Source organism: Salmo salar, chromosome 09 (genome assembly GCF_965601325.2).
Source record: "Salmo salar chromosome 09, fSalSal1, whole genome shotgun sequence".
Taxonomy (NCBI): Eukaryota; Metazoa; Chordata; class Actinopteri; order Salmoniformes; family Salmonidae; genus Salmo; species Salmo salar.
Genome location: NC_138299.1, coordinates 78,755,001 through 78,771,786, shown reverse-complemented (window position 1 = coordinate 78,771,786; position 16,786 = coordinate 78,755,001). Strand labels below are relative to the sequence as shown.

The 16,786-nt window shown below is 46.0% G+C and overlaps 1 protein-coding gene across 4 annotated transcripts in view; it reads left to right on the top strand.

Moving 5' to 3' along the window:
- Positions 1-16,786, top strand: part of LOC106611857 (protein diaphanous homolog 1) — a 63,234-nt gene that overhangs the window by 39,375 nt on the left and 7,073 nt on the right. For 3 of the 4 annotated variants that reach the window (XM_082955951.1, XM_082955949.1, XM_082955952.1), the window contains 8 exons: positions 8,660-8,686; positions 9,881-10,021; positions 12,386-12,487; positions 12,599-12,813; positions 12,947-13,150; positions 13,259-13,475; positions 13,592-13,710; positions 14,265-14,381. In XM_082955951.1, the coding sequence (XP_082812077.1) occupies positions 9,899-10,021; positions 12,386-12,487; positions 12,599-12,813; positions 12,947-13,150; positions 13,259-13,475; positions 13,592-13,710; positions 14,265-14,381 (1,097 nt within the window). In that variant the 5' untranslated portion in view covers positions 8,660-8,686; positions 9,881-9,898. The remainder of the gene's footprint in view (positions 1-8,659; positions 8,687-9,880; positions 10,022-12,385; positions 12,488-12,598; positions 12,814-12,946; positions 13,151-13,258; positions 13,476-13,591; positions 13,711-14,264; positions 14,382-16,786) is intronic. The other variant, XM_082955950.1, reaches the window with a different exon arrangement.

Sequence of the window (16,786 nt, the reverse complement as noted above, 5' to 3'; positions counted from 1 at the left end):
ACTAACTAGGTAGCCAGTTCAAAACGTACAGTATCTTGTCACCTAGCTAGTTAACTCTCTAGTCAACTTTTTTTAAACGTTTCATATGATTCATTTAAACTATTATTTTTGATGTTAATGATTCATTTTGCCATTGAATTAGTTGGTAGTTGGTTCCATGGTATTGAATCGAATCATATGAATCAAAATAATAATTAGTGAATAGAGAACATCAATTTTAGGAAAAGATTATTAGATGTAGCCTTTCTTTTTGATTAAGTGACTTCAACTTGTTTTGTAGATACTTTCAGTTGATTTGGGCATCCAATGTATGGACATTGCAACTCCATAGATGCTAGTCAGCCTGCAAAGTAAACACTTCCAAGATAAGTATGACTACCGTAATTTCCGGACTATTGAGCGCACCTGAATATAAGCCGCACCCACTGAATTACATTTTTTTTATTTTTATTTTGAACATAAATAAGCCGCAGGTGCCTACCGGTACATTGAAACAAATGAACTTTACACAGGCTTTAACCTCTTACATCTAGACGTTCCGCTAGCGGAACACCTGCTCCAATATCCAATGATGGGCGTGGCGCGAAATACAAATTCCTCTAAAATCCGAAAACTTCAATTTTTCAAACATATGACTATTTTACAGCATTTTAAAGACAAGACTCTCGTTAATCTAACCACACTGTCCGATTTCAAAAAGGCTTTACAGCGAAAGCAAAACATTAGCTTATGTCAGCAGAGTACCCAGCCAGAAATAATCAGACTACCCATTTTTCAAGCTAGCATATAATGTCACAAAAAACAAAACCACAGCTAAATGCAGCACTAACCTTTGATGATCTTCATCAGATGACAACCCTAGGACATTATGTTATACAATGCATGCATGTTTTGTTCAATCAAGTTCATATTTATATCAAAAACCAGCTTTTTTACATTAGCATGTGACGTTCAGAACTAGCATACCCCCGCAAACCTCCGGTGAATTTACTAAATTACTCACGATAAACGTTCACAAAAAAACATAACAATTATTTTAAGAATTATAGATACAGAACTCCTCTATGCACTCGATATGTCCGATTTTAAAATAGCTTTTTGGTGAAAGCACATTTTACAATATTCTCAGTAGATAGCCCAGCCATCACGGCTAGCCATTTAGACACCGACCAAGTTTAGCCCTGACCAAAATCAGATTTAATATTAGAAAAGTTTGATTACCTTTGATGTTCTTCGTCAGAATGCACTCCCAGGACTGCTACTTCAATAACAAATGTTGGTTTGGTCCAAAATAATCCATCGTTATATCCGAATAGCGGCGTTTTGTTCGTGCGTTCTAGACACTATCCGAATGGTAAATAAGGGTCGTGCGCATGGCGCATTTCGTGACAAAAGATTTCTAAATATTTCATTACCGTACTTTGAAGCATGTCAACCGCTGTTTAAAATAAATTTTTATGCCATTTTTCTCGTAAAAAAGCGATAATATTCCGACCGGGAATCTGCGTTTCGGTAAATAGAGGGAAAAACAGAAAGACGGGGGCGGCCAGTGCACGCGCCTAAGCCCACTGTCCCCTGATCGGCCACTTGACAAACGTGGTAATGTGTTTCAGCCAGGGCTTTGAATTACGTCATTCAGCTTTTTCCCGGGCTCTGAGAGCCCATTGGAGCCGTAGGAAGTGTCACGTAACAGCAGAGATCCTTTGTAATGGATAGAGATGACAAAGAAGGCCAAGAAATGGTCAGACAGGGTACTTCCTGTACAGAATCTTCTCAGGTTTTGGCCTGCCAAATGAGTTCTGTTATACTCACAGACACCATTCAAACAGTTTTAGAAACTTTGGAGTGTTTTCTATCCAAAGCTAATAATTATATGCATATTCTAGTTTCTGGGCAGGAGTAATAATCAGATTAAATCGGGTACGTTTTTTATCCAGCCTTGAAAATACTGCCCCCTAGCCATAACAGGTTAACGAAACACGGCTTGTAACTAAAATAAATAGGCTTTAACGAAACACGGCTTGTAACAAAAAATACAAAATTAGCAGTAAACAGTAGCCTACCAAGAAAGTCATTGGTCACTATCTTCCTCCTCCTGTGCACTGAAACCACTGAAGTCATCTCCTTCGGTGTCGGAGTTGAATAGCCTCAGAATTGCTTCATCCGATATTGGATCGTTTTCATTGTCGTTCTCGCCACTTTCATCCGGAGGCAAATCCCCCGCTGAGCCCTCTTCAACATGCAGCAGTCCAGCCTTTCGAAACCCATTGATGATAGTGGATTTTTTGACAATGCTCCACGCTGTCAGGACCCAGAAATTTGAAAGCGGGAGAAATCCATATATTAGCCGCGTCATTGTTTAAGCCGCGAGGTTCAAAGCTGGGAAAAAAGTTGCGGCTTATAGTCCGGAATTTACGGTAAACCTGAAAAGGTACATTTCCTAAAGAAATTATGTGGCCTTGCTTCAGATGAATAAAACAATTTGTAACCTACCATAGCCATTTAATCTTTGATACATTGAATGAGCAAATTATTTAAAAAGGCATAAATTATTTGGTTGCAATGTTTTACATCAAGGGTGGTCGGCCATCTTCCAGGAGAGCTAATGTGTGTGCAGGCTTTTATTCCTGTCCCCCTCAAACAAACCACATTTTAGAAATGAGCTGCTCAACCGGACCTTGATGAACTGGCTCTGATGTGTTTGAGCAGGGCTGGATCAAAATCCTGCACAGCCAGTAGCTCTCCAGACTGAGGGTTGACCATTTAGTGTTATACAGATATTGTAATTTGTGGGGGGTTAAGTGGCTTGCTCAGGGACAGGACATTGTACATGGGATCAGAGAGCATCCACCCACTGTATCACATTCCGCATACTTTTTTATATGTACATAGAGACGCCGCCCAGTATGAGTCATGGAAATGTTAAAACATCTTCAATGTAAATCCCTGTTTAGGGGACCTGCTTGGTTCTGGTACTGGTTCTGACTGACATTTTCACTTTTATCAATCTGTGGACACCGTAGATTAAAATGGCTTGCATTGAGCGATCACACTGGTTCCCATGGACACAGAAGTATATTTTTTGAGCCTGTGTGATGTAGGATGTGAAATCTGAAACCACTTGAAGAAGCTGGGATGTCTCTCTTAACATTTTTAATTTGCTCTTTGACTGTCCAACTCCTGGCTGAACCCTACGTTACAGCCAATGACAAGCACATACCAGCAATCCTTACATCGTAGTGCAGCAGGACAGATTGGTTTAATCAATATAACACATTCAGAAATTGATTTATAGCCATTCATCTAAAATAATTCATTGATTTAATATACATATTTTTTTAACCAAAACATTTTCTGTGATTAATATGAGATGAAAGGCTAGTTCCTAACACGCTACCCAAACTGGACGTGTTGCGTGCGCGAGCATTGCAAAGTAAATGTATACATACATGTTATTCAGGCATTGCACCCACACTGCTGGCGCGCGCCAACGAGCGTCTGCGTCGCCAAGCTCTAAAATGGAATTTGCTTTTATTTGTGACGCCGAACGCGATGCAAGTCCTGCCTCTCCCATCTCCTCAATGATTGTAGAAGCATAAACCCACGTGGGTGATTGAAAGATGAACTGAGGTCCACAATTCAGTCGGTGGTGTTAATGTACCTTAAAGTTGGTTGCCAACCGCCATATAAAGTCCAAAGAAGAAGCCTGGAGGAGGAGAGATGACTAGAAACAATTCAGTTGACCGTTTTATTTGTGGATTAATTGTCGGAGTAGAGGACCTTGTGCATTTCAGGTAAAATAACCACCCAATGTTTATATCCCAGGACAAATTAGCTAGCAACAGCAAGCTAGCTAGCTAAATTGCCATAAATGTTTAATGCTTTTCGACCTGTCCCCAAATGAATATAATTGGTTGAGTTTGTTTTGATATTTCAACCTGCGTGTTGTGTTTGATGTGGGGACAATATCAATGTGTGCATGATGGTGGACGTCCGGTTTGGTTCTGGTGTAATTAGATGAGGAGCCGAGCCAGAGCTCTGTGTGACTTTCACAACGGTAGGGGCAGATGTTTACACTTTTAGACAATCTGCTTATTTTCTCCAACTCTAAACATACTCAAATGTATTTTACAGTTATAAGGAAGGTGAAATGTTGTAGTTAGTGGCTTTATAATTAGATTATTCTCTACCTGGAAAGCATATGTCATTTCAAGCGTTATTCGTCCAGTTTTGTTGAATAGGAACTATGTCATAAAGCATTAATTTTCATATCATATTTGTACTGTGTACTTGAGCTTGTTTCCTCAAAAGGGACTACACCTCAGCAATTTGACTATTTTTAGAAGAAAGGTGAGATTTGAACCTTTTCTTGGAGTATGCAGCATTATTAATTATTGTTTACGGTCGTCATGATAAATAATTCCTTTAGAGGATTACATAGATTACATGTAGCTACATTTAAAAGTTAAGTCATGGAAAAGTCATACAATTCCATCTGTCAAGATGTGTATGAACCCTGTAAGAAATCGCAGACATGGAGACAGAGGGCACCAGCTAATGTCAGCCCAATACCGTAGAAACACAAGGTTACAGACACACAACACAGGGTCATTCCTATTCAGTCTAGCTGCAGACAGCCATTTAGTTCTATGTTGAGGGTTATAGTCTTTGGCCTCAGCCGTCCCAGCCAATCTCAATGTGAGAGAGAAAGTCATCAACAAAAGACTCCCCTGTCACTCTGGCCCAGGTCCAATCAGCTGGGTGGCTCAGGAGAGAGGGAGAGACTGGGAAGATGTTGAGATGGTGTGCGGTAAGGACACACTCCATGTTGGGATTTAGGCTAACTGTTTTTATCTGACTATTGACTAATGAGCAGTTCTCTCAAATTGAATGTGTGTGGAATCCATAAAATATTCACAACAGCTCACACCAGTCCCGTGTGTGTGTCCGTCCGACCTTGTCTGCATACCATTGAGAGAGAGAGAGAATGGGTAGGCTAATGTAACCTTTTTCTGTTAAGAGAGAGCTGATCACTGAAACCTGTGAAAGAAACTAAAGTGAGAGCAAGAGTGCTTGGACGAGTGAAAGATGTGTGTGTGTGTGTTCTGTGTGTTCCTCTAAGTGTCTTCTCCAGAAGGATGACTATAAAACCGTGGAGGAAGGTTGTGATGGTGTGTGTGTGTGTGTGTGTGTGTGTGTGTGTGTGTGTGTGTGTGTGTGTGTTCCTCTGTAAGTGTCTTCTCCAGAAGGATGACTATAAAACCATGGAGGAGGGTTGTGATGGTGTGTGTTCTGTGTGTGTGTTCTGTGACCACTGACCCCCAGTCTCTGGCTGGTTGCTAATTGGCTCCAGATGCTGGGGCATATGTGGGATGTATGTTACTGTACTTGGACTTTTGCTGTGAACCAGGACTAAAATAATTGGTCTCTGGGATAATAAAGATATGTTTGATAGAATGTTTGGAAGTACAGTTAGAGATCGTGCATCTCATTTGTGGCCTATTCCAACGGAGTATTAGGCCTACCATATAGGTGCTGATGTCTTGACAAATGCATCCGTAGGAAGTGAGCAACTTTTCTTTTGTCTTTTTTTTGGGGGGGGGGGGGGGGGGGGGGGTAGATTATGATAGATTATGACTACCATCAATGTAATTACATGCATCATTTCAATCTCGTATGTATGTATGTATGTGTGTGTGTGTGTGTGTGTGTGTGTGTGTGTGTGTGTGTGTGTGTGTGTGTGTGTGTGTGTGTGTGTGTGTGTATATATGAGAGAGATTTATTTTTATATATACACACAGTACCAGTCAAAACATTGGACACACCTACTCATTCAAGGGTTTTTCTTTATTGTTACTATTTTCTACATTGTAGAATAATAGTGAAGACATCAACACTATGAAATAGCACATGGAATCATGTATTAACCAAAAATGTGTTAAACAAATCAAAATATATTTTATATGTGAGATTCTTAAAAGTAGCCTACCTTTGCCTTGATGACAGCTTTGCACGCTCTTGGCATTCTCTAAAACAGCTTCACCTGGAATCCTTTTCCAACGGTCTTGGAGGAGTTCCCACATACACTGAGCACTTGTTGGCTGTTTTTCCTTCACTCTGCGGTCCAACTCATCTCAAACCATCTCAATTGAGTTGTCGGGTGATTGTGGAGACCAGGTCATGTGATGCAGCACTCCATCACTCTCCTTCTTGGTCAAATAGCCCTTACACAGCCTGGAGGTGTGTTGTGTCATTGTCCTGTTGAAAAACAAATGATAGTCCCACTAAGCACAAACCAGATAGGATGGCGTAACGCTGCAGAATGCTGTGGTAGCCATGCTGGTTAAGTGTGCCTTGAATTCTAAATACCAGCAAAGTAACCCCACACCATCACACCTCCTCCATGCTTCACGGTGGGAACCACACATGCAGAGATCATCCTTCCACCTACTCTTCGTCTCACAAAGACACAGTGGTTGGAACCAAAAATCTCTAATTTGGACTCATCAGAACAAAGGACAGATTTCCACCAGTCTAATGTTCATTGCTCGTGTTTCTTGGCCCAATCAAGTCGCTTCTTATTGGTGGTCCTTTAATAGTGGTTTCTTTGCAGCAATTTCACCAATGCCTGATTCACGCAGTCTCCTCTGAACAGTAGATGTTGAGATGTGTCTGTTACTTGAACTCTGTGAAGCATTTATTTGGGCTGCAATTTCTGAGGCTGGTAACTCTAATGAACTTATCCTCTGCAGCAGAGGTAACTCTGGGTCTTCCTTTCCTGTGGCGGTCCTCATGAGAGACAGTTTCATCATAGCGTTTGATGGTTTTTGCGACTGCACTTGAAGAAACTTTCAAAGTTCTTGAAATGTTCTGTATTGACAGACCTTCATTTCTTAAAGTAACGATGGACTGTCATTTCTCTTTGCTTATTTGAGCTGTTCTGGACATAATATGGACTTGGTATTTTACCAAATAGGGCTATCTTCTGTATACCAACCCTACCTTGTCACAACACAACTGATTGGCTCAAACACATTAAGAAGGAAAGAAATTCCACAAATTTAACTTTTATCAAAGCACACCTGTGAATTGAAATGCATTCCAGGTGACTACCTCATGAAGCTGGTTTAGAGTGTGCAAAGCTGTCACCAAGGCAAAGAGTGGTTACTTTGAAGAATCTCAAATATATTAAATATATTTTTATCTTTTTACCACTTTTTTGGTTACTACATGATTCCATATGTGTTACTTCATAGTTTTGATGTCTTCACTTTTATTCTACAATGTAAAAATAAAGAAAAACCCTTGAATGAGTAGGTGTGTCCAAACTTTTATATAAACACACACCACACGCACTGAAACATTTCTGTAACATTGAAGGGCCCCAATAACATAGTGGCCTTCGTCATTCTTAAATGGAAGAAGTTTGGAACCACTAAGACTCTTCCTAGAGCTGGTCGCCCGGGCTAACTGAGCAATCGGGGGAGAAAGGCCTTGGTCAGGGAGGTGACCAAGAACCTGATATGGTAGTGGCCAGACAGAAGCCACTCCTCAGTAAAAGGCACATGACAGCCCGCTTGGAGTTTGTCAAAAGGCACCTAAAGACTCCCAGACCATGAGAAACAAGATTCTCTGCTCTGATGAAACCAATATTGAACTCTTTTGCCTGAATGCCAAGTGTCACGTCTGGAGGAAACCTGGCACCATCCCAATGGTGGTGGCAGCATCATGCTGTGGGGATCTTCTTCAGGGACTGGGAGACTAGTCAGGATCGAGGGAAAGATGAATGGCGCAAAGTAGAGAGAGAGACCCTTGATGAAAACCTGCTCAGGACCTCAGACTGGGGCGAAGGTTCACCTACCAACAGGACAAAGATCCTAAGCACACAGCTAAGACAACGCAGGAGTGGCTTCGGGACAAGTCTCTGTATACAGTATATTTTACAAGTGTCATTTAAAAAAATAAAATTGTCCCATTCTTCAGCTACCCTCAACCCCTCTCATTTATTTCTGAAGACGATCCAGTTTTGATTTCTATTTAACATATATTTTTCAACTGTGCTCGAAGTGAGCAACTTTCCCAAAAGCTTTCTCTTTTCTGTAATCTTCAGCACCCCCTGGTGTTGGACAGTGGTAATACGTGAGATGCTGCCATCACCAGGACATTAATTGGGGTAGCCTGACACCTTGTGCCAAAAATGTGCAAGTGAAAATGTATTGTGATTCTGCCTTAAACCTGTCTAAAAATCTGGAATCTTACAATATCAATCCCAGCCTGTTAGAAAGTTTCAGATGATCCATAACTTGATACCAGAGCATCTAGTGAGCTAATCTAGATATCCATGTTCTATATTGATCCAGCGTGATGTGTAACAGTCAGTGTTTACTGAAGTGATCTTGTAGAGTGATCATGATCTATCTGTAGCCTACATTCCCCTCTGTGCTCCTGTGATCAATGCTTAATAATGACCTCTGTAGAGATGATCCTGCCTGATCCTAATTTATCCTTTCATCTCTCCCACTCCCTCCTGTTTTCTTCCCTTCTATCTCCCCGTCTACCTCATTGTCCCTCTCTTTTCTCCTGTTTGATCTCCCCATTTCTTTCTCCTCCTATCTGTCTTTCCCTCATTCTCCCATCCTCCCCCCTCCCCTCTGTACAGAATATCAAACGGCTGTTTCCCGATGAGGTAGGTTGTGTGGATGAGGTAGGTTGTGTGGATGAGGTAGGTTGTGTGGATGAGGTAGGTTGTGTGGATGAGGTAGGTTGTGTGGATGAGGTAGGTTGTGTGGATGAGGTAGGTTGTGTGGATGAGGTAGGTTGTGTGGATGAGGTAGGTTGTGTGGATGAGGTAGGTTGTGAGGATGAGGTAGGTTGTGAGGATGAGGTAGGTTGTGAGGATGAGGTAGGTTGTGTGCGATCCTTCATTATCTCAGTGATCTGACTGTCTTGGTTGCATCTCACCTCACCCTACCCTGTAGCCCACCTCTAACCCCCTGCCCCTCCAACACTAACATCCCATAATAACACAGCCGTGTAGCTGTCTGTGTGCTAATCACCCTGGTTGGTTCAACACATGTTGGACAGCATGTGTTACCTACCTGTCTGCCTCCCTGGCTCCCCTCAGTGGTCTGTCTAAGGCACTGCATCTCAGTGCAGGAGGCGTCACTACAGTCCCTGGTTCCAATCCAGGCGGGTTTTTGGGAGTCCCATAGGGTGGCGCACAATTGACCCAGCGTTTTCCGGGGTAGGCCATCATTGTAAATAAGAATTTGTTCTTTTAACTGACCTGCCTAGTTAAATTAAGGTTGGGTCTGGGGGGAGGGGTTACTAAAATATTATTTTGTAATTGGGTATAATTAGCTCTGTTGCAAATAGCTTGCCAGCTACCTTTGTCTGTGAAAAGAGCATGTCCCTAACCTTAATGGGTTGTCATCCATTGTGCAGCTACTAACAAGTGCTCTGGTGTCCCTGCGCTGTTATCTTGACACTGTCAGCAGCTATACAGGCAATAAGTAGTGTTATACTCTACAATAAGTAGTGTTATACTCTACAATAAGTAGTGTTATACTCTGTACAATAAGTAGTGTTATACTCTGTACAATAAGTAGTGTTATACTCTACAATAAGTAGTGTTCTACTCTGTACACTAGAATGAGATGAAGGAGGATCCACACATGAATGGATCTCAGCTCCAGCCAAGGTGTTTCAGAGTGATATTCAGTCGTCCATGATGTCTGAACGCCCACTGGAGTCTGATGCCCAATCCCAAATCAACTCTGACCTTGCACTGACCTTTCCAATCCAAGGGGTCGGATTGATCTGGAATAACCCCAATATGACCCTGCGTGACCTCTGACCCCTGGCATTTGACCCCCTGCAGTTGGAGCGTTTCACCAGCATGAGGATGAAGAAGGACAAGGAGAAGCCTCATGCGCCTGCCCACTACGAGGTGCCTGCCCAGGAGACCGTGCTGCACGACCATCCTGACGAATACGTTCTGGAACTCTTCGAACAGATGCTGGTGAGAGAGGGTTAAACACAGAGATACTGACTTTGTAGAGGGTTAAACACAGAGATACTGACTTTGTAGAGGGTTAAACACAGAGATACTGACTTTGTAGAGGGTTAAACACAGAGATACTGACTTTGTAGAGGGTTAAACACAGAGATACTGACTTTGTAGAGGGTTAAACACAGAGATACTGACTTTGTAGAGGGTTAAACACAGAGATACTGACTTTGTAGAGGGTTAAACACAGAGATACTGACTTTGTAGAGGCTGGTGAGAGAGGGTTAAACACAGAGATACTGACTTTGTAGAGGCTGGTGAGAGAGAGGGTTAAACACAGAGATACTAACTTTGTAGAGGGTTAAACACAGAGATACTGACTTTGTAGAGGCTGGTGAGAGAGGGTTAAACACAGAGATACTGACTTTGTAGAGGGTTAAACACAGAGATACTGACTTTGTAGAGGCTGGTGAGAGAGGGTTAAACACAGAGATACTGACTTTGTAGAGGCTGGTGAGAGAGGGTTAAACACAGAGATACTGACTTTGTAGAGGCTGGTGAGAGAGGGTTAAACACAGAGATACTGACTTTGTAGAGGCTGGTGAGAGAGGGTTAAACACAGAGATACTGACTTTGTAGAGGCTGGTGAGAGAGAGGGTTAAACACAGAGATACTGACTTTGTAGAGGCTGGTGAGAGAGGGTTAAACACAGAGATACTGACTTTGTAGAGGCTGGTGAGAGAGGGTTAAACACAGAGATACTGACTTTGTAGAGTCTGGTGAGAGAGAGGGTTAAACACAGAGATACTGACTTTGTAGAGGGTTAAACACAGAGATACTGACTTTGTAGAGGCTGGTGAGAGAGGGTTAAACACAGAGATACTGACTTTGTAGAGGCTGGAGAGAGAGGGTTAAACACAGAGATACTGACTTTGTAGAGGCTGGTGAGAGAGAGGGTTAAACACAGAGATACTGACTTTGTAGAGGCTGGTGAGAGAGGGTTAAACACAGAGATACTGACTTTGTAGAGGCTGGTGAGAGAGGGTTAAACAGAGATACTGACCTTGTAGAGGCTGGTGAGAAAGAGGGTTAAACACAGAGATACTGACTTTGTAGAGGCTGGTGAGAGAGGGTTAAACACAGAGATACTGACTTTGTAGAGACTGGTGAGAGAGAGGGTTAAACACAGAGATACTGACTTTGTAGAGACTGGTGAGAGAGAGGGTTAAACACAGAGATACTGACTTTGTAGAGGCTGGTGAGAGAGGGTTAAACACAGAGATACTGACTTTGTAGAGGGTTAAACACAGAGATACTGACTTTGTAGAGGCTGGTGAGAGAGGGTTAAACACAGAGATACTGACTTTGTAGAGGGTTAAACACAGAGATACTGACTTTGTAGAGGCTGGTGAGAGAGGGTTAAACACAGAGATACTGACTTTGTAGAGGCTGGTGAGAGAGGGTTAAACACAGAGATACTGACTTTGTAGAGGCTGGTGAGAGAGAGGGTTAAACACAGAGATACTAACCTTTTAGAGGCTGGTCAGTGAGAGCGTTAAACACAGAGATACTGACTTTGTAGAGGCTGGTGAGAGAGGGTTAAACACAGAGATACTGACTTTGTAGAGGGTTAAACACAGAGATACTGACTTTGTAGAGGCTGGTGAGAGAGGGTTAAACACAGAGATACTGACTTTGTAGAGGGTTAAACACAGAGATACTGACTTTGTAGAGGCTGGTGAGAGAGGGTTAAACACAGAGATACTGACTTTGTAGAGGCTGGTGAGAGAGGGTTAAACACAGAGATACTGACTTTGTAGAGGCTGGTGAGAGAGGGTTAAACACAGAGATACTGACTTTGTAGAGGCTGGTGAGAGAGGGTTAAACACAGAGATACTGACTTTGTAGAGGCTGGTGAGAGAGGGTTAAACACAGAGATACTGACTTTGTAGAGGCTGGTGAGAGAGAGGGTTAAACACAGAGATACTGACTTTGTAGAGGCTGGTGAGAGAGGGTTAAACACAGAGATACTGACTTTGTAGAGGCTGGTGAGAGAGAGGGTTAAACACAGAGATACTGACCTTGTAGAGGCTGGTGAGAGAGAGGGTTAAACACAGAGATACTGACTTTGTAGAGCCTGGTGAGAGAGGGTTAAACACAGAGATACTGACTTTGTAGAGGCTGGTGAGAGAGAGGGTTAAACACAGAGATACTGACTTTGTAGAGGCTGGTGAGAGAGAGGGTTAAACACAGAGATACTGACTTTGTAGAGACTGGTGAGAGAGAGAATGGATAAGGATGTGTATGAGTGTGTACTGAGTGTGTTTGAATTGTAGTCTGTTTTTGGATGCTCACTCTACGACCCACAAACCCCAGGTGGATATGAACTTGAATGACGAGAAGCAGCGGCCTCTGCGGGCGAAAGACATCTCCATCAAACGAGAGATGGTTTCTCAGTACCTCCACACATCGAAAGCTGTGAGTAACAAAAGTTGTGTTACTGGGATAACACCCGTATAGCAGTAGAGTTGTACAGCGGTAACTTGTCCTCTATGTATGCTCAGTGTACTAATACCACGGGTGTGATAGGGTCAGAGCCAGAAGGAGTGTTCCAGGTCAGCTGTGATGTACATCCAGGAACTAAGGATGGAGCCCAGAGACACACAGCTCCTGGGCTGTCTGGAGTCTCTCCGGGTCTCCCTCAACAACAACCCTGTCAGCTGGGTGCAGAACTTTGGAGACGAGGGCCTGGTTCTGCTGCTCAACATCATGAGGAGGATCCAGGAGGAGAAGGATGAGTACCCGTAAGAGATCAACACCCTCATGCCCCTTGAACCCGTTGCCTTCTGCAGTGGATTTGCTAGTCCCCTGTTTCGAATGTAAACCCTTGCCCATGCAGTAACACACCTTCATCTCTCCTGTCTTCCTGTCGTATAGGAATATGGGCGTGAAGTGTCAACACGAGATTGTGCGCTGTCTCAAAGCCTTCATGAACAACAAGTATGGTCTGAAGGCCATGTTGACGTCTGCTGAGGGCATCCCTCTGCTGGTCCGAGCCATCAACCCCAGAGTCCCTCACATGATGGTGGATGTGGTCAAACTGCTCTCAGCCATCTGCATCCTGGAACACCCTGACAACATGTACGTACGTACGTGTGTGTGTGTGTGTGTGTGTGTGTGTGTGTGTGTGTGTGTGTGTGTGTGTGTGTGAGAGAGTTTCTCTGTATTAATGTGTGTAACTCCCTGTAGTCATGAGCGTGTTCTTGAGGCCATCACTGAGGAGGCAGAGAAGCAGGACATTGAGAGGTTTCAGCCACTCCTCTCTGGTATGAACAAACCCAACATCGGCCTGAAGAATGGCTGTATGCAACTCATCAACGCTCTCATCAGTCGAGGAGAAGAGCTGGACTACAGGATCCACATCCGCTCAGAACTGCTGAGACTGGGCCTGCGAGACCTGCTGACGGTGAGACACACACACACACACTAACTCTCAAACTTATTCTGAACCATTCGAAACTCACGTTTACCTCGATGTTCAGAAGCGTGGTGATTTTTATTGGCCCTCCGTCTCTCCTGTAGGAGATTCGGACCATAGAGAATGAGGAGCTGAGGGTGCAGCTCAGTGTTTTTGACGACCAGGCTGAGGATGATTCTGAAGAACTCCAGGCCCGCCTCAACGACGTGCGCGTTGAGATGGAATATCCTTCCGCTTCAGAGAGGCTGAAATAGTCCCTCTATATGGGGCAGCTTGTTCAGGTGTCTCAGTGAGGAGTTTATAGTATGGCTGTATCAAATAGCACTCTGTTCCCTGTAATGTCCTGCTGTTTATCAGGGCCTTTAGTGCCCTATATAAGGAATAGGGTGCCTGAGGTTGGCCCCCTGTTACACAGGAAGTCACTGTCCTCTAACGTTCATTCCTAAGTTTCACCACTAGGTGGCTCCACATTTGATCACAGTTATAAACTAATAAAGAATGAACTATCATTTGATCAAAAACGTATTGTATCAAACTGTTAAACAGCTTTGAGCTCTTAATCTTTTACATGTGTATATTACTTCATGTACATTGATAACTGTACATATATCCTCCTCTGTGGCCCCTGCTCTGTGGCCCCTCCTCTCATTGAATGACATACCAGAAATAAGATGATAAAAGTTGTTGCACGAGGGGAAGTTGAGGCTGAATTATGTCTGTGTTCCATTGACCCCTCTGACCCCTCATGCGGTTGTTGTCCTTAACGTGTGGTCCTACTGACGTGATGGAGGTGTTCCAGGTCGTGATGAACACCGTCAAAGACTCCAAGGCTGAAACACACTTATTGTCTCTGATGCAGCACCTGCTGCTGATCCGCAACGACTACATGGTCAGGTAAGGGAATGGACGTCCACACACACACGAACCCGGAGCCGACAAGGTGAAAAATCTGTTCTTGTGCCCTTGAGCAAGGCACTTATTCCAAATTGCTCGAGGGACGCCAGCAAAATGGCTCTCTGGCAGTTTCCCCACTCTCCGATTTCCAATTCACACAAGTACACACACCAATAACCTTTACTTTGACCCTGGCCTTCTGTCTCTGCTCTACCACCATGTGACTCAGAATAGATGTTGTTATGACCTGGAGGCAACCTTTTGTCTGTCTGTCTGTCTGTCTGTCTGTCTGTCTGTCTGTCTGTCTGTCTGTCTGTCTGTCTGTCTGTCTGTCTGTCTGTCTGTCTGTCTGTCTGTCTCTGTCTGTCTGTCTGGTCTGTCTGTCTGTCTCTCTTCTTGTTTTTTCAGTACATCATTTCAAAGCTGTGAAATGAATACATGCAAAAGACGCCATTTTAATAGAAGTGAGCAGCTTCACCTCTTATATCCAGAAATATACTCATTTCCCCCAGACAGACGTGTTTCATTTTGGAGCGAGGGTCGTGGAGGGGAGGGTCGTGGAGGGGAGGGTCGTGGAGGGGAGGGTCACACACAGTTTTCTTCCTTCTCTTATTGTCAGTGATCTTTATTGAAAGTTCAACTGATGCAGTTTCCTAGAATCACTCACACATACATAGATGTGAGTTTAGATATCAGTGTTTCTGCTCCAGTGCTCACGCCTCATCCCCCTCATCCCCCTCACCCTCCATCCCCCTCACCCTCCATCCCCCTCACCCTCTCATCGCCCTCACCGCCTCACCCTCTCACCCTCCATCCCCTCACCCTCTCACCCCCTCACTCTCTCACCCCCCTCACTCTCTCACCCCCCTCACCCTCCATCCCCCTCATCCCCCTCGCCCCTCATCCCCCTCGCCCCTCATCCCCCTCGCCCTCCATCCCCCTCGCCCTCCATCCCCCTCGCCCTCCATCCCCCTCACTCTCCATCCATCCCCCTCGCCCTCCATCCATCCCCCTCGCCCCTCATCTCCCTCGCCCTCCATCCCCCTCGCCCTCCATCCCCCTCGCCCTCCATCCATCCCCCTCGCCCTCCATCCATCCCCCTCACCCTCCATCCATCCCCCTCACCCACCCTCCATCCATCCATCCCCCTCACCCCCCATCCCCCTCCATCCCCCTCACCCTCCATCCATCCCCCTCACCCTCCATCCATCCCCCTCACCCTCCATCCATCCCCCTCACCCACCCTCCATCCATCCATCCCCCTCACCCCCCATCCCCCTCCATCCCCCTCACCCTCCATCCATCCCCCTCACCCTCCATCCATCCCCCTCACCCTCCATCCATCCCCCTCACCCCTCATCCCCCTCGCCCTCTATCCCCCTCGCCCTCTATCCCCCTCGCCCTCCATCCCCCTCGCCCTCCATCCCCCTCGCCCTCCATCCATCCCCCTCGCCCTCCATCCATCCCCCTCGCCCTCCATCCATCCCCCTCGCCCTCCATCCATCCCCCTCACCCTCCATCCACCCCCCGCACCCTCCATCCACCCCCCGCACCCTCCATCCATCCCCCTCACACTCCATCCTCCATCCCCCTCACCCCTCATGCCCCTCATGCCCCTCACCCCTCATGCCCCTCACCCCTCACCCCTCATGCCCCTCACCCCTCATGCCCCTCACCCCTCATGCCCCTCACCCCTCATCCCCCTCACCCCTCATCCCCCTCACCCCTCATGCCCCTCATCCCCCTCACCCCTCGCCCTCCATCCCCCTCGCCCCTCACCCCCCATCCCCCTCCATCCCCCTCACCCTCCATCCATCCCCCTCACCCTCCATCCATCCCCCTCACCCTCCATCCATCCCCCTCACCCACCCTCCATCCATCCATCCCCCTCACCCCCCATCCCCCTCCATCCCCCTCACCCTCCATCCATCCCCCTCACCCTCCATCCATCCCCCTCACCCTCCATCCATCCCCCTCACCCCTCATCCCCCTCGCCCTCTATCCCCCTCGCCCTCTATCCCCCTCGCCCTCCATCCCCCTCGCCCTCCATCCCCCTCGCCCTCCATCCATCCCCCTCGCCCTCCATCCATCCCCCTCGCCCTCCATCCATCCCCCTCGCCCTCCATCCATCCCCCTCACCCTCCATCCACCCCCCGCACCCTCCATCCACCCCCCGCACCCTCCATCCATCCCCCTCACACTCCATCCTCCATCCCCCTCACCCCTCATGCCCCTCATGCCCCTCACCCCTCATGCCCCTCACCCCTCATGCCCCTCACCCCTCATGCCCCTCACCCCTCATCCCCCTCACCCCTCATCCCCCTCACCCCTCATGCCCCTCATCCCCCTCACCCCTCGCCCTCCATCCCCCTCGCCCCTCATCCCCCTCGCCCTCCATCCCCCTC